The sequence below is a fragment of the Lycorma delicatula genome, chromosome 5, assembly GCF_047948215.1.
Source record: "Lycorma delicatula isolate Av1 chromosome 5, ASM4794821v1, whole genome shotgun sequence".
Lineage (NCBI taxonomy): Eukaryota > Metazoa > Arthropoda > Insecta > Hemiptera > Fulgoridae > Lycorma > Lycorma delicatula.
In genome coordinates, this window is record NC_134459.1 from 48,711,529 (window position 1) to 48,738,565 (window position 27,037).

Genomic DNA, 27,037 nt, shown 5'->3' on the forward strand with positions numbered 1-27,037 from the left:
ACAAATCCATTAGCTTGATCACCAGTAATAAAAAAGTGTCACTCTAGAAATATAATTTCCAACATATCATGCAATAACAAATTGCAAGATTTATGTAGTTTACTAATAGCAAACGTTAAAACAAATACCCGTGGCAGAATTAAGACATACTGCCATGGATGCATTTGGAGTGTCTGTTGCACTGCCTCAAACAAAAGAGGGGAAAAGCATAATAATTGACAATAAAGGCTATACACACACTGAGGCCATCCTAAGAGTATTCTAATCAGTGTTAATGGCAAAATTATATGTAAGTTGGCTCTACTCTGGACACAAGCCTGAGTTAATCAAACCCCATCAGGCCAACCTATCTTAAAAAGCACCTGTCCATAAAGAAACTATAATATGCCAATTAGGGGAAGTCTATCTAACTACCTGCATACTTCCCACACATCAAGAAAAACCATGCATGTAATGGCCATCAGACAATTCAGTCCACCTGACTGAATTTATGTGCCCAGAGGTAAGTTGGCCTACTTTCTTAGCAGCATAATGTAATTGGCACTCAGTTGCAAGGATATCAATAGGCTTAATACCAGATTTAAAGAAGACTGCCTCTTGAGAGACAGTTCTATAGGTACCAATCACAGTTAACAATATGAGATGCTGGGCTCTCAATAAAATATTATTCCTATATTTGTACCTCATTCGATGAGCCCAGACAGTTGCAGAGTACAGCATTTTAGCTTTGCATACACACTTATATAGAACACATGGTTCTAAAATTAAGCCCCCAGTTGGAGTGAACTGCTCTCCAAACACCAAAGAAAGCAGTACAAGTCTTTTTAGCAGCATACTGAAAGTGCTTCTTGAATCAAAATTCTCATCAAGGGTAACACCTAGATACTTCTCTGCAGGGATACATACCTAATTTGATGACCTGCCATTGATGTACAAGGTCGTCATGTAACAGCTAGTCTGCCTTTGAGCAACATCATTGTTGTTTTTTCTGAGCTAAACCATCTTATGTTGCAAGCCTGGGCTGCCCTGAATTCTGTCTCATTCCTCAAATCTCCTTTAACCAGAAAAGCCGCCCATCATCTGCATTTGGGAAGATCTGAGGTTTAATTAGCCACAACATCATCCGGCAGAATTCTCATAAATTCAACAGAATATTTAAAATCTCAGCTTTATTAGAAACAACATCCAACTGGGTTGAAAAAGCCGACAAAAGAATATTTTTCCTATGCTTATGCCCAAGGTCTCATAACCCCCCAAGGATCCTTATTTCCTTGCTCAATTATCACAATGATAATTAATCAATGATCAAGAATACCTTTTTGATGTCCTGACCAAATAAAAATATTCAGACCTCTGCCTTTGATAGTCTTAAAACTGCTTGCTGTTCAGGATCCCTCTTCCAGTGAGCAGCTCTCCTGAGATGGCTTACAGACTTTCAACAAAAATCCAAGGGGCAATTCTCTCTCAACCTGAACTACAGGTAATTGAATTTTCAGTGGCATCAATGAAAGCCAGAGATAAATAATAAATAAAATAAAATTAATAAATAACATTCACCATTTCAAAGGTTAAGTATAACAGTAGTTCATTAATTTACATATGAATTAACGAATCAATAAACTCTTAATTAAATGAAAACCGCATAAGTTAAGTACCAATTTGGGTTAGGTTTTGAATAAAAAATTACCCATTTAATAATTTATACCTAGAATACTTTGTTATGTACCTCAACTTTAAATAAACAGTAGCTGATGTACAATTTTTAAAATTAACATTGATTTCTTTATTGAATTAAAAGTAAGAAAAATACTCTTATAAAATTGAAGCAGAGTATTTCAAAAAATAGATTTGATTACGTAGTTTGTTTTTCCTAGTTTATAAATTATATTTCTTCTTTGTACGATGACAAAGTAATCTTCGTTTTCCTTCTAAACTTTTTACTGAGTTTTATTTGTAGGTCTTCAATTGAAATGATTTCATCAGGTATTTTTAAAGATTTATCTTATTTTTTAAAGCCAGTTTTTAAGATAAAATGAAACTTCTAATTCCTTACATACTCTTTATTATTGTCAATTCTAAATTTTCCTCATCAAGACATTTAATATCTATCGCCATTAGTTTGTTTTCTATTCTCTTGTGACTTTAATCACAAAACCCTGTTGCACTATTTCTTCACATATGAGTTTTGAAACAATCAAATTTTGTTTTGTTCAATCACCTTGAAAATTTTATTTAGGTTTGAACTGTTAATCCACCAAGCAGTTAGAATAATCCCTTTAACATTTGAATAACTTTAATTTATTTTGTAGGGGGGGGGGGAAAGAAAAAAAAATATTTTGTCATTCTTTACAACGACAAACAATCCATAGTACTTAAATATACTGCATGAAATACAATAAAAGAAAAATTTCATTCGTTTGTATTATTAATAAAATTATTTAAAGTATGTTCTTCATACTTCATATACGTAAATTTTATTATGTATTCTCTATTACATCATATAAATTAATAGTTTGAAAATTATGGAGCTAATATATAGGTAAGAAAGTCCCTGTCAAATTATAAAAAAAGAATTAAATTTAAATATAAACTGAAATGGTTCAGTTCAGTTCAATATTGCGCAATATCTATAACCGTATTTTTTTTAAAAATTAGTAGCTGGTGATTAGGTATGACTATTCTATGACAAATAGATTCTGATATCTATTTTACCATTAAATTATAATTAAACTGATTGCGTTATCTAATCTGGATAACTTAAAAATTAGTAATATCAAATTAAAATTGTATTTTAACTTTAATATAAAGCAATGAAAAGAATGCTTTAATGAAAGCATTAAATCTAAAAGAAAAAAAAACAAGTTATTACACAAAAAAATAGTGGAATTTTTTTTTAATTTTAATTTAAATATTAAAATATATTTGAGAATGAATAGATGATTTAACATTCCATAAAAGTTACTTTGTATATTTATATAAAAGATCATATCCTGACTGACTGATTCATTAATGGCCAACAATAACTTATAATTAAAATTGTATTTAAATATTTTTCTCCATTAAAAATCCCCTGAAACTTTCTTTTAAATACAAATATAATGGTTCGTTTAAAAATTTATGGAAAGAAAAAATCTTGCGCAGTTCTGCGTATTCGTTATTTGAACATTTTAATACGAAGATCCATATTTTCTAACTCGTCGCGCTGAAATTTTTCGAACTTAAATTGAGCGTAACTCAAGAACAACTCAACAAAGCTTTCTCAAATTTCCTTATGCACAACTTCAAACATATTACTACAGCATATCTAAATGTCAATGGTATTGATCTAGTGGTTTTGGAAGTTTTCAAGTCAAAAAATCATATATGTATGCCTATAAATAAACATATAAAGAGGAAGCGGGTTTTTTATTCGGGATAAAAGAAAAAACTAACGGATCTATTGCTACTAATTTTTTCTCATGTTTCTTGGCATAACTGAGAAGGATTCTGGATATATTTCCTCACTAATATATATATATATATAAATAGCAGTCAAAAACTTTAATGAACTGTGAACAGGGTTTTGTTGAACTAAATGCTTCAAACAGTCAAATAAATATTATTATGTAATAATAAAATAAAATTTATATTAAATAAAATAATTTGTATCTATACAATTTTATAAAGAAGGTTTTTTTTCGGGATAAACAAACAAACCACCCGATCTTTTGGAACTAAATTTTTACCCATGTTTTTTGGCATAACTGAGAAGATTTTTGGATATATTTCATCTTGAAAAATCTTTATATATATACATAAAATGTAGTAATGGAGATTTGTCAGTTAATGCACAAACTTTAATGGATTGTGAACGGTGAGTGTCTATCACTGTGTGAGCTGGGTTTCATCTGATTGATTATGAACATCTAAAAACCAATTTCTAGTTTTTTTAATTCCATCCCGAGTTTCAAGGGTCAAAATTGATTTTTGAATTTTTTTTTAAAACCCTGTTTTTTTTTTTTAATTTCTCTGTAATAAATGAAGAAATCAACCTGATTTTTAGTGAGTGTAATCTTCATGACAATAAGCCAATTTCTAGATTTTTTAAATTTGACCTTGAAAGGGAATGAAGAAAGATAAAAAAATTGTTGAACAATTATGTAAATTTCCCAATCCCGACTATAGTAAAGTATATATTCAGTAGATTTGGGCTTGCAAATAATCTTCAGATAAATATTTAAAAACAATTTTTGGATACGAACGTACATGGCTCAACCACCACAGCCACTGCCATCGTTACTGTAATGGTGGTTGGCTGCATCTGCCTCCAGTTATTTGACTAATAAACATAAAATAAAAAGATTCACCGCTATGGGAAACGCAAATAACTATATAGCGCGGGCGAAGCTGCGACGGGGAGCTAGTATTTATAAATAAATAAATATATAAGGAAACTACAATTTTCATGAACAGTATTTTTGGACTCCTCATACCTGAAAACGTAAAGAAATTTCATCTTCTATTTCAACCATGAGACGAATAATATCGTAATTTTTTCAAAAATTCAGTGAAAACAGGTTTTTACATTTGTTTAAACGGGGATCGATAGAGACTAAAGTAAATTAATAAAACAAAATTTAACTGTACGATTTTTTTTTGCCACAAATAATTATAAATAATTCATCTCTTTAAATTTTCAAAATTTGATTAATTTGGAATTTCAAATCGTCAACTAATATTTCATAAACGCTACAATTGCGTTCTTTTTTATGTTTTCCTTCTTCCTGAATTTAATTGTGTTTGTTCCAGTAATTTTGACTAATTATTTTTTTCTTTGCGATAAGCACTTTTGTAGGTGTCTTTATCTATACACATAATTATATTCTGCGGCTAAAATGCAACTTCTTTATGTTACACTATACTATTTTATTTTCCTTTCCTAATGTGTATGTACCAGTCTGTTCAACTAGTGAACAATAAGCAACACCCCCATGACCTAATGGGATGAGGATGATTCGTATGATATGTAAATGAAGGGTAGTTTTGTATACACTCAGCCCGACTATTGGAGAGACACCCTTTCCCTTTGTTCCGCCTAAGTTCGCTTTTGCTGATTTATATGTATTATATTATTTCAACTTTCCAATGCCATATGCTGCTCCGTCCTACGTAGGCAACATTTCATATCTTCCTCTATGCTTTTATAAGATTGATCCTTTTAGGATAAGTAAATTGCATTCTTGCGCGGACCGGAATGAGGATACGTACCCCCTGATAGGTGATGATCTTAATTGGTGGACATATTTGGGTGCTGGTGTGAATTTGTATGTTGAGAAAAACGTAATGTTGATTGGTATGAGTGTAGCACTGGTTTAACTTTCAACTCGTTCGTTTTCTGAGGCGTTCACATTCACGAACGGTGCTGTCAAATCTGGATTAGGCGAGCGGTTCACGCTTCCCCGGTTTCGGTCAGTTAGATTGAAGAAATCATGTTAGATTGTATGTGAAGATGTCCGTTTGGGTCCTACGTGATAGCGAAATTTGATTTGTATTTAACTGATGCAAATTTCTGCCGACAATTTTAACAGTAATGCAGTAATAGAAAGGGACAATAATTGGATATTATAGTGAAGGTCAAAGAAATGAAAAAGGGATTAGGTTTTTAGAATTTTGCACTAACAAAGGCAGGTGGTCAGCTTACAAGAGAGTTTATTGATGCCATTTGGCACTGGGGTGACTTTTAATCCAAAATGGCAGCTTCCAACTAGGCCCCATTTTCTTTAAATGTAATAAACTCGGTTATATGATTTTTGAGTGGTTCAGTTAACTTATTTGTATAATTATAATCACAGCAATCGAGTGGTGATAGTTCCATCTCATAATTCAAAGGTCGTGAGTTCAAATCTCCAAAAAACTATATGAATTTCATATTTGTTAATTGTTATTTTATTTGAATACAGCAAAAATTAACCTAAAAATCTTTATAAACTTGTGGAAAGGGTATCACATATGGAAATTACATACAGATGTTATCAAACTTGAAAAAATTAATATAAATTTATTTATTTTAATTTTCAGTATGTCTACCAAAATCTCTGAAACAGACACAATAATTTATTTCACATGATGTATTTTTGAAACCCATGAAAGTAATAAAAAAAATAAAACAAAATCTGATTAATTTATTTTAATTTTTTCAAGTTTTGCAAAACAAAATCTGTTAGGATTTGTTATCCTACCCCACTAAAGGGCATTTGTCTGTGTGAGTGTCCATCCTGCTTAACTTAGCACTGGAATCTACCGATCAGTAGAAAATCCTGATTCATATCAATCTAGTTATATTTCTAATTTAACTTTCATTATATCAATTTTCATCATTCAAAAAAAAATATTTTTACACAATAGGTAATGAATTTTGGACACCTAATAATCCCATTACAAGATACCACCCATCTGGGCCTAGCTGCAGAGCGTGTAGCTAGTATTCAAATAAAATAATAACATTAAATTCAATTAGTATTTTTCCAGATTCTTATACATATTATAATATACGTATAAATAATATATAATAAAAACATCTGTGTAAGTATGTAAGAAAAAAAGTAAAAGTTAAAACCATGGAGTCTTGATTATGAGATTGGAATGCTTGCCTCTTGACTGCTGCCACTGTAGTTATACAAATAAGCTACTTGAAAATCTTTAAGTGGAGTTTACTTAGAAATAATGCCAAGTTGGAAACTGCCATATGGATTTAAAGTAGGGATCCCCAACTACCATTCTGCAAAAGGGCATCAATAAACACCATTTTTTTAAATCCCGAAAGAAGGTGTATGTGGGTGATACCAGGATGAACAGAAGATATCAGATTAAATAATGGTTGGACAGAAATTGTAGATTGCAAACAATACACAGGAATAGACACTGATTCTGATCATAGTTTAGTAATGATGATACTTAAGAGATTAAAGAAAAAGTAAAAAGAAAGAGATGGGATACAATCAGCCTAAAAGAAATGGATATCCTGTGTGTCATTCATATAATCTTATATATTATTCATTATATTGTATAAACAAATTTACGTACATGGTCATTATTTTTGTTGCCTGTTGAAATAAAACAAAATGTTTACTTTTTTTACTTGAAATATTACTAAACTTGGAACTACCTGAAATTCCAACAGGTAGACTACAAGAATATAAGTTATTAATTATAATAACTGTTGGTTCAAAATAAATCATGTATTTCATTGCGTTAGTTCCTGCATTTCATTGTATACCTGCAGTGAAATGAAAGAAATCAATTATATAGTACTTGTTTTGGGTCATCTGTAAGATTTTTTCACTTCCACGTTTCCAGATACCTTAAACAGCTTGTACCACCATCTAATGCTGTTTGGAAGGACTACTGCCGTAAACATACCGGAAAGTCTGTTGGAACAGTTATAACTGATTTATACTCCAGTAACCACAAAATTCACTGTGCTTTCCACTGAACTGTTGCCACTGCGCTGACTGACAGTGGTGCAGAGGCATTGTGCGCATCAGCTCAAAGGCACGGCTGGTCACATCTAAAAAGATTTGATGATATTCTGATTATTTTGCAGTTCCAATTAATATTTAATTATACAGAGAGATAAGATTTCTTTTTATTGCTGCAACCTTTTTGGATATCCTTTTATAGACTTTATCTCCTGCAACCTTTTATAGACTGATATCTCTTAAAAAGATGATAAAAAATTTGACAAGAAAAACAGTTATTTTCTCTCTATATTCTATCGTATGACTCACCTTAGATGAAACACCACCATGGAAATTCATTAATGTATCACAATATACATTTCCTTTAGAGATGTTAAAAGTAACCCATCCTTAGGTTAGTTCATACCTAAAGAGATACAGGAATTATTCTATCCAGGGAAAAATAATTGTACAAGGTTAAAAATTAATCAAGTCATTTATTTGTTACACAAATTATAAAATATATCAGTTTTCATTCGATTAAGTTAAAAAAGATATATATAATTTATACACTAACTGTACAGCAATGATCCTTTACACATTTATACAGGTTTAATTTTGAGTTATACTCATAAATCTGAAAAGTGTTAAGTCATATTATCAGTCAAATACATAATAGTTTTATATTATACACAGCTAACACATTATACTCATTGATTAACCCACTAAACACTGGAATCTGTTAATACTGATAATCTTTTCTGAGAAGAAACTTTGGTTTTTCACTGATTAGCATTACATCAGAAAATAAATTAAATATAATTCATTGCAATACAAAATGAAATTCTCCTGATGTTAAGACTGTACTTCTGCTACATTTACATTGTTACAATCAGTGTGTGGCCGCTGGTGTTGTCTGCGTAATCTTCTTATTAATAATTGCATAATTCTCCTAAAATGCCTATAAATAAAAAATATATATATATAAGATGTGAAAGAAATTCTAAGACTAATCCTACTAGAGATATTCAGAACACAATGAGCAATAATCTATAACTCAGCATTTCAAGCGACTTCATTTCATATATACCAAAGATCTGTGTTACATACATTTTTGTGATCATAGGTAGAAGGCATCAAAGTTATCTTAGTGTAAACACAACAATGTGCAGTAGAACTTGTGTGTTTGTGGTGGGGGAAGGCAACCATTGGTAGCATTTCTGTCTAGTGCTTCACTTGGTTGTAATAAAACAGTATTTATCAATACTCTTTTCACAGTGTAAAATAACAGTATTTTCAATACTACTTCTGCAGTTGGTATATTTTCAGTTAGAATTATAATGTATAGAATTATGGTGTGTAATGCCTTAACCAAAATATAATTGTAGATTGAGATGGGGAGTGGCTATAAGATGCCAGACTAAATATATCATAATGAATGTCTATAAAAATATTTCAGATGAAAATCCCGATATGTTACGTTCAAGGTGGAAAAAGACTGCTGATAACAGAAAGTTGTTAGTGGAAAACACAACATTTGTTTAAAACGTGTAAATTAATTGTAAAATTGACAGAGATATAGAAACGATGGCAGAGTAATTTTTTTTAATGTGTCCTACTTTTACTCGATCAACACAAAAAGTTTTGGTTGTACTGATGACTGTTAACAGATGACAGTCATCGGATGACTGATGACAGTCATCGGTTGTACTGATGACAGTCATCGGTTGTACTGATGACTGTTATGTGTATTGAGTGCACCAATGGAATGCAGGCATTCGTATATAACACCACAGACCCAATCTTACTCCCATCCGTCTAGCATTCCATGACTATGCCACTGCGCTAAGATAATTTTTTTTTACTCTACATCTACGATTTCACATAGCCAAGGAACAGCATACAGGTAACACTAAATTCTCTTTCAAATTCAGAAGTCCACAATGGAGACTTTTTAAATAATCCAACCGCCCTAACTTAGCATTGAGTTAGACATGGTATTTTGAGTAGCATTTGTATTCAAAAAAAGGCAGAGCATCATAAAAGAACTCTCAATTGTTTTCTTTGTCACTCACAGGGATGTGACTATGAATTTATCTCTAAGAGTCAAGACTATTAGTTTCATTGCATCATACAACTGTTATATTCTTAAACCTTTTTTGATTTATCTACATTTATATATTTTTTGAAGGATCTGAGAAAATAATTTAACAGTGTAAATGATGTGAACTGTGATCCAAGACAGGTGAGTGTTGCATCATAATGATGCTCCCACCCACTCAGCTTATAAAATGCAGGAGTTATGGCTGTAATATGATTGTCATTACTTCTCATCTTGACCATTACTTCATCCAGTTCCCCAAGCTGAAAGATTGCTGCTTTGACAATATTCAGAAGAATCCGAAGCCCCAGAAGTTATTTTATATACTTCAAAAACAAGGCTTCTTCATAATATTGAAACGTGGGGAAAGTGCTGAGAATAGTGTAACACTGATGAGGGACCTACTTTAAATGTAATGAATGGTAGCCAAATATAAATCTGAAAAAAATTTATTTAGTCTGGTCTCAGAATTTTTTTCATGTGCCATATAAATATATGATTTATGATAGAAATTGTTTATAAACTGATGTAGTTTAAAAATGTACCAAATAAGATTAACATTTGTAATTCATTTTATTCTATACTTTTAAGATGAAAATTTTCATTCTGCCTCTAATCTTTAAGTTAAGAAAAAAGAAATGTTTTTATAGAGAAAATATTTTAATTGAAAAAGATAATAATTCAAATGGCATGCAAGGTACCTGATTGAAAAGGAATGGCACAGTCAATAATATAAAGAAGTTTTATTCTACTTTGATACAAGTTGGTTAAATGCTGAAAAAAATTTAATAAAGTTTGTATGGGCATCATAATAAAATCAAATAAGGATGCTTTTTTAAAAGGATTTTCTGTTAGCCTGAAGGATCCCAAAGGAAAAGATTATTATTTGTCATATCATTAATGGGAAAGATTTGAAACGTAAGATAAATTATTGTTTTTCCAATTAATAAAAAATCCAAAGATTACCATAGAGAGAGACTTTACAAATATGGTTTGAAATAAATTATTAAAAAAATATTTTGAAAATGACTTTGTATGGATATTGCCTCTTAACACTCAAGAAATTGGAAAAAAATCCCTACTATTGGATGGAAAAAAGCTGAAATGACTTAATAGAAAAATTATGAAAACAATGTAAGAATGTAATTTTTGGATTTAGTAAAAATAAAACTTAAGCACAAATATATATTACAGATTCATTGGCAGCTGAATCGATGTCAATTTTTAAAAATTCCACCATATCATTGTAAACTGAATGAAGCTGAACTAATGTGAACACAGATAAAGATTATGTTATCAAATATAATTGATGTGGAAAGAAAAGAAACGTTAATGATGATGGGAAAGTAACCAGTGTTTCCAAGAAGAATTTATACTTAACAAAGTAGAAAAGGAGACGGTTTTAAATTCTGGACAAAGTAACTGAACAGGATTAATTCTGACTGTGATAATGGCAGAGAAGTCAAAGAATTTGATAATATTGAATAATTAGATTAAATTGTATACAATTAAATTTCATTATATAAAATAAATTATGAGATAAAAATATTTTTGTAGAAATTAATATTATTACAGGTAAAAAATTTTCATTTATTAAAAAAATGTTAAATTGAAACACAGGACAAGGCACCAAAAACCATTGAAAAAAATATTTAAAATCTAATCAGAGATACATTTGGATTTTTAAACAATCACTATGCAATATGGAAAAAGTAAATAAAATAAAAACAAAGAAATAATAAACAATATAAATTGACAAACCTGCAAAACAGCCTATGAAACAAGTATTTTTAACCAGGTATTTAGGATAAGAAGAAATTTTACTGTTATAACCAATCATAAAAGAAAGTAAAAATTTAGTTTAAAAATATCTACTTCCTATAAAAAAGGTTTACATCGCTAAGCTGTCATGGGCAGTCTGGATTGAGGGTTTAAATTATTTTAATACTTTCTAGTTGATTAATTTCATTTTATTTTTACTTTTTCATAGATTTCCTGGTATTTATAGTTTCTTTGTTTATAGTTATCAATTTAATATAGTGTAGTCTCATGACTGTTGTCATGAAAGCCAGTTGTCATCTATGTTAACGATTTTCTATAAATGGTTTTTTTGAGTGTAATGTTTATTTAACAATTTTTATTTTAATAACGTCTAGCATAATTCTTTATTTACTTAAAAAAATATCAGCCACGCATATAACTTACTAGCTGATTCATTTATTCACCATAACAAAGAATGCATGTGAATGATGTTTGTTACATCACTCTCAACTCATATGGAATATATTTTAGAGTAATATAATTTCTGTGGTTAGAAATGTTATTTATTTTTCTCTATACCGGGTGATTCAAAAAGGACATCACAACTTTAAAAGCATATAAAAATTTTTGAGATAACTTACAGATTCGGTTGAGATCTCATTTCATAGAAAAACCCACATCAAGTTTGTTACCCAACATTTACTTTGGTTCGATATTCCTTCCATGTATAATGCAACATATATCCTATCTCAAATCAATCTCATTCCTGACTGTAGCCAGCAAGTTCAGCATTACTTCTACAGCTGCAATGTTAATTTGAAGTATTAGTTCAACAAAGATGAAACATAAACTCGATCTTTAATGAAACCCCATAAGAAATGATCTAGCAGGGTAAAATCTGGGGAGTGATGTGGCCATGCAATTGGACCTTCATGACCAATCCACCAACCTGGGAATCAAGTATCAAGAAAATCTCACACTTCTTGGCAGTAGTGAGGTGGTGCTGCCTCGTCTTACTGATATTAATGGCATCTATCTTGGTCATCATTGTCTAACTGATGAATTAGAAAATTTTGAAGCATGTCCCCAGATAAATGATACCATTTACAGTTGCCTCCTGAAAGAATGGGTCATACAGGTTTTGTCTTTGCTTAGAGCACAAAAAATATTGACCTTAAGGCTATTATGAAGTGTGCTGCAAAGTTCTTGATGGTTTTTGCTACCACACATTCAGCAGTTACGGGTGTTCATCTTGCCACTGATGTGAAATGTTGACTCATCATAAAAAAAATAAAAACACTTAAAAATAAAAATTAAAATCACTTCCACACAAAACTGCAGCTGAGCAACTGTTAAGACTCAGGTTTCATTTCCTTCTTTTATATTTGTAAAAATAAAAATTTCACTTTTTTTGTTATTCTTATTAAATGAATTTGTCTAATGCTCTGTTGCTAGTCAGTCTTGTTTTCCATCCTTCAAAGACTCAGCATGTGTTTATTACAAATGTATAATTAATTAATATAATAATCTTATGTATATGAATTACAAGTTCAAAGATATAATAGCAAGATATATCAAAGATATAAGTTCAAAGATAATAAAAATAATTTATATTATAAATGATATAAAAACTTTTATTTATTTGAATGAACCAGTGAATAATAAAATATTTAGAATAATTAAACCTAACTGAAGTAATGAACCAAGGTGACATATTATTCGATATTTTTGGTCTTCCAGAACTATGGATAAAATCTGAAATTTTCAATGATCTTAAATTACTACAATAAAAGGGCTTACATGATCTATATCATTGATTCCCAAAGTGGTCCGGGTGGACCCATGGGAGACTCGACGGGGGTCTATGTTGGCGTGACAAAAAATGGGGGTTCACAATTCGTAAGCTGGGGTCCACGAAAATTCATCTGGTTTCGATAGTGAAGAACTAAAATGTTGGCTTGACTTTGCGTATCAATCTAGGCAGATAATGTTTTGAGAAGCTCAGCGACTGTTACTTGTAAAAACTTGCATATTCCATATTCAGTACAACGAACGTGTCGAGACTTGCAAAGCGCCGCCGCCGCCGTCGGCAACGCTTGTTCAGACGTGCAAAGGGACGAAATACGACTTGTGGTGTGTGTGTGCTAGCAATCTTGCATGAACTTGTTTGATTCTTCACTAATATAAATACGATTGCCAAGGATAAACGTTACTCATTTGTTTCCGGAATTTCAAAAAGAAAAGTATAGTGAATAGATGTTAGCGTTTGCCAGTGTCGGAAAAAGTAGTAAGTACTTACCTGCAGGGGGTCCACTGGAACCAGCAAAATTTTGAAAGTGGTCTATGAGAAAAATAAGTTTGGGAACCTCTGATCTACATCATTTACGTAATATCTTTTATAATTTATTAATATATTTAATTTACACTGTCTCATCATTTATGTAATATCACTTGATTTATTTCATATTTAAATTACTTTGTTAAAAAATTCACATTGTTAATTTTAACAATAATTTAGTTAATTTTAATAATAATTTTTTATCTATAACCAGGATTGGCATAATTATGATCCTTAACAAGGTAATATTCCTACGTTACAAATTAAAATAAGGAATATTCTTGAATTGCAAAGCAAATATGACACCATTCAATCAGAAATTGAATTAGAATATTCTGATGAAGTTTTAGCTTCAGACTGAAGACTTGTATACTATAGAGTCCAAATTGCAACATTTAATAAATAACAGTCAAAAATCTTCTAATCAAGAATCTAATTCAAATACAAGATTTAAACAAACACAAATACAACCCATTAACATACCTTTATTTAGAGTTAATGTGTTAAGAGTGGTAGCACTATTTTAATATATTTATTGATTTAATACATAATAGAGATGATATAACTAATATTAATAAATTACACTATTTACATTCCTCTTCTTCAAAGAGGAATGTAAATAATGTAAATCTTAGCTATTATTAAAAATATGTCAATTACAAATGAAAATTATGTAAATTCTCTAGAATTATTAATCCAACTTACTCTAGAAGTAATGCAACTTCCTGTTAATGCATATGAATTTATTGTAGTCCAATTTCTAACATCAAAATTTGATTATAACAGTTTAAGATTATGGAATGAGAAATGTCAAATCAAAGGTTTCCTAACTTTAAAGAATGGGATTTCTCAACATGACAACACAACTTCTAGAAAACATTAATGTAATCATTTCAAATATGCAAGTGAATACAGGAAACAATGTCAAAGTAAATCGCTACAACAATTCAACTAAAACTTTTACCAAGTGCTTTACTTTATATTATTATATATTACAAATCAAGCATTATTATCATTTCATATTTTTACTGTAACATTTCATTTTAATACTATAAAAAAAATCATCATATGATTTTGGCAAGCAGTATGTTCAGACGCAACTCCATACCATTCACACAGCTCCTGGCGGTTCACTTGGCTCTATCTACATTATATAAGCTGGCTCTGCACTACATTCAGGCAGTCTTCATGGACTCAATGTACAAAATATAATATAATGTATATATATATATATATATATTTTAACAATGTATCATTTATGTAATCATTAAAAGCATTTATATATATCTATACATAATCTTGTATTATTCATTCAAATATTAAAGGATCATGTCTAATTATGAAGTGATGAATGTCTACATTTATTTATTATTTGAACGAGTGGTAAACTGTACAGATAGCTGAAATATATTTCTAGCAGATTCCAAGTTCAACATAGCAAATAACGTTGACATACTGATTGGAACGCAATTCTATTTGTCTTATCTTGCCCAGGAAATTCATTTGAAATTTCAGATATCCTATTATTCAGGAAACTAAATTAGAATATATACTTAGTGGCCTTCCTAATAACATTCAGGGCAACAATATTGTCATATCTTTTCTTCCCCGTAACATTCATAAAAATCTCTCAACTACACTCGAGAATTTCTGGAAAATTGAAGAAATTAATACTGATGCTTCAGTTAATGAAACTTCTAGGTGTGAAAAATATTTTCAATCCAACACTACTCAAAATAATCAAGGCAAATTTGTCATGTCATTACCACGCAAAGATAATATTCAACTAGGTGATTCTTTTGTTAATGCTAAAAATAGGTGTTTATCTTTAGAAATAAAACTAATCAACAATGCCAACCTTAAAAAGACTACTCTGCTTTCATTAAAGAATAGGTCACATGTCATTACTCAATACCAATGATTTGTTAATTAACAAATCGAATGTGCTATTTAACCCAACATCCAGTATTCAAGCCTTCTAGTCTGTCTACTATAATTCGAGTTGTCTTAAACGGTTCAGCTAAAACCACTAATGGCCTATCCCTTAATGATACTTAATTAGTCGGACCTGCAGTCTAACAAGACCTATTTCCATATTGCTTAGATTCAGAACCCATAATTATGTCATTACATCTGATATAGCTAAAATGTATTGTCAACCTAGTAATTCAAATTTACAACGTATTCTTTGGTGTGATTCTCCAGATCAAGAAATAAAACATTTCACAATACATACTGTAATTTATGGAACTGGTTGTGCATCATATTTAGCCACTAGATGCCTAATTCAAATAGCTAATGAAAATGAGAATGATTTTCCACAAGCTTCTAAGGCCACTCAAAATGATTTTTATATTGATGATCTCATAACAGGTTCAGATAACTTAAATGAAGTTATTCAATTGAAAATTGATATTTCTAAATTATTACAATATGGTTTTCCAATAATAGTGCCATTTCTTCTGAACACAATTCTTCCATTCTTCCAAATCACAAACAGAATTCACGTACTTTAGGAGTTATTTGGAATAATTCTTCAGACACACTAGTTTTCCAAATTACTCATTCTAATGATTTAAAAACATACTAAAAGAAATATTGTCCATTATAGCAGGTGTGTTTGATCCTTTAGGACTCATTAGTCCTATTGTTTTCTCAAATAAACATTTTATGCAACTGATGTGGCAACTTAAAATTAATTGGGACAAAATATTACCCAACACATTGCTAACACAATGGCTCAATTTATACAACCAGTTGCATTTGATTGAATCAATTAAAATAAATTGTTTATCAAACGTAACACTGATATTGAAATTAATTCTATTCAAATGCATGGATTCTACAATTATTATTAAAGGTAGTTACTGCCTTAAACATACATTTTGATAAGATATACACAGATTATTCCTCCTCTATGAATCATGAGACCTTGCCGTTGGTGAGGGGGCTTGAGTGCTCAGGGATACAGAGTAGCTGGAAAGAAGGTGCAACCATATCAGAAAGGTATCTGTTGAGAGCCAGACTAAGGAATGATTCCTGAAAGAGGGCAGCAGCTCTTTCAGTAGTTGTTAGGGGCGTGAGTCAGAATGACTTAAACGACCATATCAACATCACTCAGTCCTCTGAGTACTCCGCAGCTGAAAGCAATGGAAAACTACAGCTGCTTTTTTTCCAAGAAAATGTGGCTCCCTGTGGCATCAAACCAGTCAAATGACTGAAGACAAAAAAAATACACAGATTCTACAATAGCACTACATTGGATTCATGGACAACCATCTAATTAGAAAGTATTTATCAGCAATAGAATTTCTGAGATTCTGAAAAATAGTTCAAATGTTAATTGGCATTATGTTAAATCTTCTAATAATTCAGCAGATGTATTGTCTAGAGGTTGTACGCCAAGTAAATTAATTGACATGTTACTTTGGCGGCATGGTCCTCAATGACTTTCACAATCTTCTTTCCGTTGGCCAAAAGATAATAATATTACTTTTAACAACTGTAAAAAAAATTCTGAATATTTAATAGAAAAACGCAAAAATTTACTAATATCATTTGTACCTACTGTTGTATTCAATTATACAGAACAATTTTCTTCGCTACACACTTTAATTTGCACATTTAGCTTCTGTTTTATATTTTTTCATAACGCTAAATCAAAATGGAACGAATCATTTGTTCCCTAACTACAAAGGAATTAAATCATACTCTTAACTTTTTTATTCAACAATTGCAACACAAGCATTTTAGTAACAACAAATATAATCTTAAAAACAATCAAACTATTTCTAATCATAGCAAACTTATATCACTTGATCCATTTTTGGGTAATTTAGGCTTACTTCATGTGGAGGCATTATACAACACTCTGTATTACATTACCATGTTAGAATAGTATAGCTTAAAATTTTTGTTAAAACTTCTTGTCCGTATAGCTCAGAGAAATTAGTAGGGCGATATTTTCTAGCAAAATTCAGAAGACTCTAAGAGGAAGGCAATTACTAAAGCTACATTTGATCAGGTTAGTTTTGACGAGAGGACGAAATTACCTGAACATAAAAAAGATGTTCAAAGTGAGGCTAGAAAAATAGGTCAAGAAGCAACCAGTTATGTGGCAAAGTAGCACTGCATTATACTATTCATGCAGAAGAGTATCAGAAAGAAAAAAAAGAATATATAACTAGCAAAGCATAAACATCCCCTTATTTTACATCCAAATGCTAACACTACAAAACTGATTATTAATGATGAGCGTTTGCATCTTTTGCAATCAGGTCTTCAATTAACACATCATTATTTATGTCAGAAATATTGGATTACAAATGGTAAGAGAATTATTTCTTCTATCATTTGTAAATGTATGATATGCTTTTGAAACAATGCAAAAAGCCAGGTACAACAGCTTGGTCAGTTACCTTCTTCCAGAGTTGTTCCTTCCCGACCATTCTCTACAACCACAGTAGACTATGGCGGTCCAATTATGATTCGTCATGGTGGGCAGAAATCTAAGACCTTAAGTAAATCTTATATAGCACTTTTCATATGTCTCACTATCCTAGAAACTAGAATTAGATTTTGATCTGACTTCACAGTAGTTTATTGCAGCATTTAAAAAATATCATATAGGGGTAATCCACTCAAGTCTTTTCTGATAAAGATTCCAATTTCTTTTGCGCCAAAAATATACTTTATAATTTGTACCAATTTTTAAATTCAGAAATACTAAAATCAGACATTCAAGCATTCACAATTACATAAGGTATAACCTGGTCATTTGTTCCTGTCTCTTCACCCCATTTTGGTGGTATGAGAACACGCAATCAAAAGCGTTAAATTTCATTTGTATTGTGTAATTGGATAAACTATCCTTAATTTTGAGGATTTATATAGAGTTTTAACACAAATTGAAGCCTGTCTCAATTCCCATCCTATTTTCACTATTTCAACAGATCATAGAGATCCAGAACCTCTATCTCCAGGACACTTCTCATAGGATGTCCACTCACTTCCTTACCTGAACCCAATTACAAAAAAAATATAATTAATCGCTTAGGCTGTTGTCAATTACTCCAAAAATGTATACAATCTATCTGGAGACAATGATCTAAGGACTATTTACAGCAATCCAATAAGTGGTATTTTCCATTCCGTAATCTTTGTGTTGGAGATTTAGTATTAGTTACAAACAAAAATTCTTCACCCATGCATTTTAACATGGAATTGTCACCCAGGCTCTGACAACCTAGTAAGGTTGTTGATTTACGTGCAGTTAATGGTCCATTAAGAATTCCTGTGCATAAATTATGCCTATTACCAATTTCAAATGATTGATTTAAATAATATTTTTTATTGATTTAATTATTTTCATACTACTGATCCTGTATTGCTCCTTGTTCATTTTAACATGCTCATAAATATTATATTAATATTTATAACCTACTTTACATATTTGTATTAATTTAACTATGGTTTCACATCTATATTATACGTTATAAGATTATGTATTGATTTATATATTAGGTGCAATAAGACACAAATAATAATTTATTGATCATGAGGATTAAGGTTCCCTAGATTTATTTATTATATAAGATTAATGTAAATGTAATTGCAAACTGTTATAGGTTAAAATATTCAATTGTATTATTATTTTATTATTTATTTAAGCAATATGCTAATTATTATTCAAAATACTGTTATGAGCTTTTTAATTAATTTATTATATATGCATATGAGTAATATCAATATTATATCACAAATGAATGTAAATACCATTTCAACATAAATATTGACAATTTAATTATATTATTGTTCATTTATTTATAATTAAACTTGTTTGTTATTCTGCTGAAATAGATCATATCATGTATATAACTTATTGTAATTGCAAAAATCATAAGATTCATGCTATTGTTTGTAAGTTTCATTTACAATTTAAACTAAAAAAAAATCAAATAATTTTTGGCAGGTGACTCGGGTTTCAATTCCTCCTTTTTTTATTAGTAAGAAAAAATTTTCACTTTTTTCTTACTCTTTATAAATTCTCAGTTTTTTATTACTCTTATTGAATGAATTTGTCTAATGCTCTGTTTTAAGCACTGAAATATAGAAATACTGGGATGGGCACTAGCATTAGAAATCCAACAAAGATAGCTGATTTAGAGGTATACCTCTCTTTGTCTACAGTCCGTTCAAAAAGTTTGTGACGATCTCTCTCATCACAAATCACAAGTTATATTTCATAATTCAAGTTATTGTAGAAAGTTTTTATAAAAACATTTATATGATACAATGATTAACTCAACATTTATTTAATATTCATAAGCATTGAAATTTTTCTATTAATTAAATAGAATTATGAGATTTTATCACTTAATATTAACCACAATTAAGTTTTATGGAATCACTTTCTGAAGGGAGGGTACAATACACATGCGCTGCACTGTGCAACAAAGAAAACTATACCTCTAAATCTATCTGTCTCACGTTCGTTTCCGCTCACGTTGGACATAGGCAGTGCCCATTCCAGTATTTCTATATTTCAGTGGTTTTAAGTCAGCCTTGTTCCATCTTTTAAAGACTCAACATGTGTTAGTTACAAATGTATAATTAATTAATACAATAATGTTATGAATATGAATTATAAGTTCAAGGATCATAATAAATATAATTTCTATTATAAATGAAATATAGACTTTTATTTATTTGAATGAGCCAACAAATAATAAGATATTTAGAATATTAAACCTAACCGAGGTGGTTAATTATTCAACAGCAACTTTGTTGTCATCTGTAATGTGTTGAACCATGATTAATTTTTACAGCTTCAAGTGCAATCATTTATGTAATAAAAACCAAAAAGTCATTTGTGTAATGCCAGTCCAACTTGATTCACATCATGTTGATTTCTTCGGGCTACATACAAAGCTTTATCCAAGCTGATCCACAACAGCTTCAGGGATGCGTGTGCGTTCTGGTGATTTTGCATATTTAACAGAACAACCAGTCTCAATGAAGGTTTAGTGCCAAGAGTAAATTGTATGCCTACTAGGAGGCTCCCTACTGTACAAAAATTATGTTGAACTGCAGTTGCTGACTGCAAATCATGAAACTAAAACACACCGAGTACATTTTACACCAGTAAATATATCCATTTTTAACAACACTGGTGACAGCGCTGATAGCCGAATTCACTACTAATGAACTACGTAAGTCAAAACTTGATGTTTTGTTATGAAATGAGATCTCAAAACGAATCTGTAAGTTATCTAAATACATTTTTACATACTTTTAAAGTTGTGAAGTAGTTTTTAATCCCTAGTTTTACATGCACTATACTTGTAAGTACAGTTGGGTAGCCGCAAACCTGTACCATGTTTCATTTTCTGGAGTTCTTTCGTGCAGTAGTTGGCTGACAATACACTGAACAACTCATAATAAATTGAATAAACTACCACGTTTCATAATATTTAGCTTTTGAAACTGTTGCTATGAGAGGTAAGTATTCTGACAGATCTTTTCTATAAAAAACTTACATACACAAACATATATATATTAACAGATATAAAGAAAAACACAATCAAAGATAAAAGCAGAAACACACTTACAATTGCTGCAGTCTTGTCTGCATAGACTGGTAAGCACTGATGATTGTAACAGTCAGTGGCCACTTAACAGCACTTTGATGGAAATTATCATTTTCATGATCAATTTGATTCTCAGTAGTGGTAGAAGACACAACAGGATATGGTACAATAACGTCCTCAGGGTGAACATGAAACGCTATATTAAAGTGACCACGGCTTCTTACTGACCTCTGTTCTGGAATAACTACTCTGCATTTCTAAAACAGTTTGAAAACAAAATTAATCTGATTTAAACCCTAGAATTATGAAAGTTCATTTTGTGAAACAACACAGATAAAAATATTTCATCTGCTCTCAACAGAAATGTTGGATATTAAGAACAAACATATTAGTCTAAGAAGTCCTAGTACACAAATGTAATGATTTGTAATGATTTGACCACTATATTAATATACAACATTTTTTCTCAAACTCACGTCATTTAATTGACAATTACAATTTTAATTAGAAAAATTTTTATTTTTATTATAAACAAACATAAGGGAATAATGTTTAGTATCAGATTTTGTAACTTTTCTCCAAAATAACAACTTTAAAAAAAGTTGGATTGAGCCTCCACAAGGTAACCCCTTGACAATCAACCATTAAGTGTCTTTTAAGAAATACTCCACTGGCTGAACCAAGCAGCACCAGAGTTCAAAGAAGGCAGCCTTCAGATACGGTGGGCTGCCACTTAGAAGATAACATGCAATCAGAAGCATTGGAATGCTGCAACACTACACAAACAAACAAGAAAAATCAAACCAAAGCAAATCACCTACATTTCCACACACAATGTAAACTTGCTCATGCAGACTATTAAACTAAAAGTAATAAGTGGCCTAATGAACCAACACAAAATTCTCATCATGGATCTGCAGGAAATAAGAAACAACGACCAGGACTCCATAGAATCTGAAAGATATAGACTCTACAAGGAATACTTGGGAAGAGAGTGATGAAAATATCCCACAGTTTGGAACAGGCTTTTCAGTCAATCTTAAAATAATAAATTCCATACAAGAATTGAAGTCACAATCCCCAAGAACCTCAACTTTCACCCTAAAAGCATATAATAAAATCTATACTATAATAAACGCCCATGACCCACTAATAATGAAAATAACTCTCCAAAAGACCATAAAGAAACAGAAACGTTCTGGGATCTACTCAACTTGACTACAAATAAAATCCCATAAACCATGTTAAACAAATAATTGGAGACTTCAATGCTCAATTAGGCAGAGAAAGAAGATACCACAACATTGGAAAATGGTCCACCCAAAAAAAAAAAACAAAAAAATGGACAGAGACTCATCAATCTCTGCAGAAACCACAACCTAATCTCAAAATGCACATATTTCAAGAGGATACCTCAAAACCTGGAAACATCCTGACTACTCTAAAGAATGACAACTAGACCATGTCTTCATGGACAAACACCACCACAAGAAGATCTACAATGTAAAAGCCCAATGTAAAAAGATGACAAAACAGACCCTAACAATTACAGGAGAATCTCACTCCTAGACACAACTTACAAAATTCTTTTAAAAATCATCCTTAACAAGATCAGTTAAAGAACTAGGATAATACCAGGGAGGTTTCAGACCCTGGAGAAGCTGTCCAGACCAGATCATGAGTCTCAAGCTAACAATGTATTTCAACAGGAAAAGAAATAAAGAAATGGTGATAACATTTGTAGAGTTCAAGAAAGCTTATAATTGCATCCACAGAGAATCCCTACTATAAATTCTAAGGCACCTCAGACTTCATATCAAATTAATAAACACAATAAAAGTGACATCACAAACACTAAGTCAAAGGTAAAACTCAAAGGTGAGCTTTTGGAACCTTTTGAGATCAAAACAAGACTGCACCAGGGGCTTTCACTGCCCCTGATCAGTAAAAATAGGCTGAAAAATCAAAACAAACTGTCATGGTTTTGCCAACAACATCGATGAAGCTAAATCACAGATATTAGAATTTCAAAACATTGCAAATAAAACTGACCTCAAAATTTCATTTGAAAAGACAGAAATTATCCTCCAAAAACCAACACAATTAAAAGAAGAAAATATAAATGGTAATAAAATCAAAACAGTAACCCAATTTAAATACCTCAGAGAAATAGTAACAAATAACCTAAATGAAAAAACCTCAATCCAAATAAGAAGAAACAAACTAGCTACAGCTCAAAAATTAACCTGGTACACTTACAATAAAAAATGCCTATCAATAAACACAAAAATAAGATACTAAAACAGTTATAAAACCAGAAGCCACTTATGCAGCAGAAACACTCTTTCACCTGAACAATCACTCTCACTTCTGATTGTTTCTGGAGTCTGTCACAGACAGACTCCAGAAAATCAAAAGAAGAATCAGAAGAATCTGCATCAATAAACAGTACCAGAAAGAGGAGCAGTGTTGGATTGTGCCCAACAAAGTCGTTTTCAAAGAGTTAGAATCCATCACTGATACCATATGTAAGAGTAAGCTGGAATTCTTTGGACAAATCATGAGGATGCAAGATTCAAAACTTCTGAAACAGCTATTACAGTACAATCTCTACTCAAAAAACACTAAGACAGGTTGCAGATGGATCAGAGAAATAAGAGAGGATCTGAAGGAAATTGATCTTACACCAGTAGACACTACAGATAAGATAAAATTAAACAAGAAAATCAAGAACATAAACACTCGCTTCAAACTCACAAGAAAAATCTCACAACATGAACATTTTCAACACTACAAAGGGCACAAAGATCAAAACGTATAAAAAAGTACTAGGAGAAAAAGTAGTAGGAGAACCGCAAGGCCCAAACAGTTCCATCAAAGAGACTTAGATAACAAACTGACTGAAGTGATCCTGTGCAATGATAAAAGATAATAATAATAATAAACATACATAAATTCCCACAGAAGAAAAAAATTTTACAGTATAACCAGTTTGTTGACCAGACTGTCTAGGTTGAACACGAGTGGGCCAAAAGCCCTGGATTGAGAACCTATGACCAAACTGGGGTTTTGGCTGCAACAGTGAATTAACATTTTACATTTTTATTTTTCTGATAATAGCAGTATATTAAAATCTTCAGAACTCTGATGATAGTAACACATTAACCATTTAAAATGTCTCAAGACAAATATAACCACTCAGCAATTCAACCAATTTTTATGAGTGTTTGGTTATTATATTTCATCAAAATTTTCAGTTAACATTCAGAAAAAATGTAAGATTTTAATTACACATACAATGCAGTATTTGGAGTTTCCTTGTAAAAATGCAATCATTAATAAATGCAAAGTAAAAATAAAGAACTACATTAAACTTTTGCTGAAATAAATTGGAAAATACTTAAAACCCACTTACTAAAAAACACTAAACCTAGGTAGCTATTTCAATTATTAAACAATCACCAGTAAACAGTGTGGAAAAAATATAAATTAAAAATAAATAAGTAAATTAATTTAAAAAAATACATAAATAAGAAATGTTAACTGACAAATAAAACTGCTTGTATGGTTTAAATTAAAATGTAATTTTTTTTTAATTACATACAATAACATTAAAATACAGAAACAATAATATCTACAATGAAGTTCTGAGTACAAGTATGAATCACTTAATGTTAAGAAAGAAACACAAGGGAATTAAAATATCTTATAAAGACTTTATATATGATTAAATACTTTTTATTAAATTTTTATAATTAAAAAAGAAAATATAATTTGTTCTTATAAATAATAAATAAACTTATAAAGATTTTATGGCTAAAACGTAAAGGCAATAAACTTATCTTACGAAAGACAATGATTTAACAAAATTTATGGGAACGGAAAATAATTTATGTCCTTGTTATTGAAAACTTTCACAAAAAGACTTTTAATGTGAGGGCTGTCAAGAAAGTAACTTACATTTTGAAATAAAAAACAAACCAATTAGAAAAAAAGAAACTTTATTATATACATTTGAAAGGGACAATCTTAAACTATTTTTCTACATAATCGGCATTTAAATTGAGACACTTATCATAACAATGCATAAGCTTTTCAATTTTTTCTCTGTAGAAATCTGCCACCTTAGATTTTTGACACCCAACTTGCACAAAACTTGTGATACAGCCAAGCTCCCTGAAACAATTTTATGCTGTAAACTTTATGAAATTTGGAGGAAATGAAGCGAGTGTTCTGTAATCGTAATGTGGCGATTTTCACAAATTTTATCATTGATGTTCATCAGTCACAAGACTAGGCCAACCACTGCGATCCTCATCATGAACATTAGTGCGGCCATTTTTAAATTGAATGCACCACTGCCTCACTCCACCTTCAATCATTCCATCTCCATATACCTCACAAAGTTGCCAATGAATTTCAATTGGTCTGAGGTTTTTTCCAGTAAAAACCTAATCACTGTACACACCTCAAAACTCGCAGGATTTTCTATTGAAGCGCACATTTCAATAATTCACAACAAACAAAGTAGAAAAATCACAGTCCACAGGCTACGACAGCTTGATGCATACTGAGTGTAGAAACGTTTTGATGCCAAGATGGCAGATCTATCCCCACCCACCTCCACGCTACGCATATATAATGAGCTCATATATAATGAGATTTTTAAAAAACCCAGAATAGAAGTTCTGGAGAAATAGTTTTTCTACAATTTATATTCTCTTTTTTTATCTTCAAAACTGACTATGGACAAGAAATCTATAACATCATAAAAGTATTTTTTTGGAGAATAATTTAGGGTTGCAAGAAATCAATATCATAAAACCACATTTTTTGGAGAATAATTTGGGGTTGTATGATAAATTAAATTAAAAAAGCCTACACATTATTTTTAAATATGAATAAGGTGGTCATTTGATTTTTAATTTTATATTTCATAATATGTAAAAACTGTTCAAGAAAAAAAAATCATATTTTTTTAAGTTTGTTAATATTTAAAAAGTATATAATTAAAGATCATTAATAATAAGTGATAAGTGATAATTTCTTTATAAAACTGTATGATTCATGTAATTTGAGCAATTTATATGTAACTGCATGTATCACTTTTATTGAAGGATACAAAAATATGTCACCACTTAGGAAGTAGATGTCCATTGGTGGTGGAGTTCGTGAGACCAGATGATCCTATGCCAGCGGTTGTGTAACTAAGGTCTCCCTTGCCAGACAAGTCAAAGAAGAAGGGCCAACTAAGCAGTACTCCAAAGATAGTGCATCACCCCTAGCAAGTTGGTATGCTGTCTTAAAAGACCATCTGCTTTCAAAAACATACGTAGCCTCAGGAACAGGACAAGAAAATAGGCAAAATAAAAGGGAAATGTAAACCTGAACTGGAGATTGGAACATATAAACACAACTTGCAAGAAGATGAAAATTCACAAACAAGACACTCAGGGTTCCAAATAGGAAAACTGAAATATCTAACACTAACTGGTAAAACTGAAGAGATAGTAGACATGATGAAAAGAAGGAAGATACAACTATTGGGAATAAGTGAAACAGAATGAAAAGGCAAAAGCGAAAGGATACTGAGAAGGAACTGCAGGTTGTATTGGTATGAAAATGGGAAAGAATCTTTGAATAGGGTGGGATTTATGATAAGCAAAGAACTGGAAGCAATAACTGAAATAAGATATGTGAACAAAAGAATCATACTGAAGTATGTGATGTAGACAGTAAACAGTCTGTAATTCAAATATACACATCACAAACTAGGAGTAGAGAACACCTAAAATGGGAGTTTGAGAAACAG

General features: G+C 30.7%; 1 protein-coding gene across 3 annotated transcripts in view; it reads right to left on the minus strand.

The window, feature by feature from the left end:
• Positions 1 to 7,913: 7,913 nt before the first annotated feature.
• LOC142324917 (uncharacterized) overlaps positions 7,914 to 27,037 on the minus strand; it is a 98,629-nt gene continuing 79,505 nt past the window's right edge. For 2 of the 3 annotated variants that reach the window (XM_075366054.1, XM_075366056.1), the window contains exons 7-8: positions 21,247 to 21,482; positions 7,914 to 8,397 (exon numbers count right to left, since the gene is read on the minus strand). In XM_075366054.1, the coding sequence (XP_075222169.1) occupies positions 8,292 to 8,397; positions 21,247 to 21,482 (342 nt within the window). In that variant the 3' untranslated portion in view covers positions 7,914 to 8,291. Of the gene's footprint in view, positions 8,398 to 11,939; positions 12,102 to 21,246; positions 21,483 to 27,037 lie in introns of all 3 variants that reach the window. The other variant, XM_075366055.1, reaches the window with a different exon arrangement.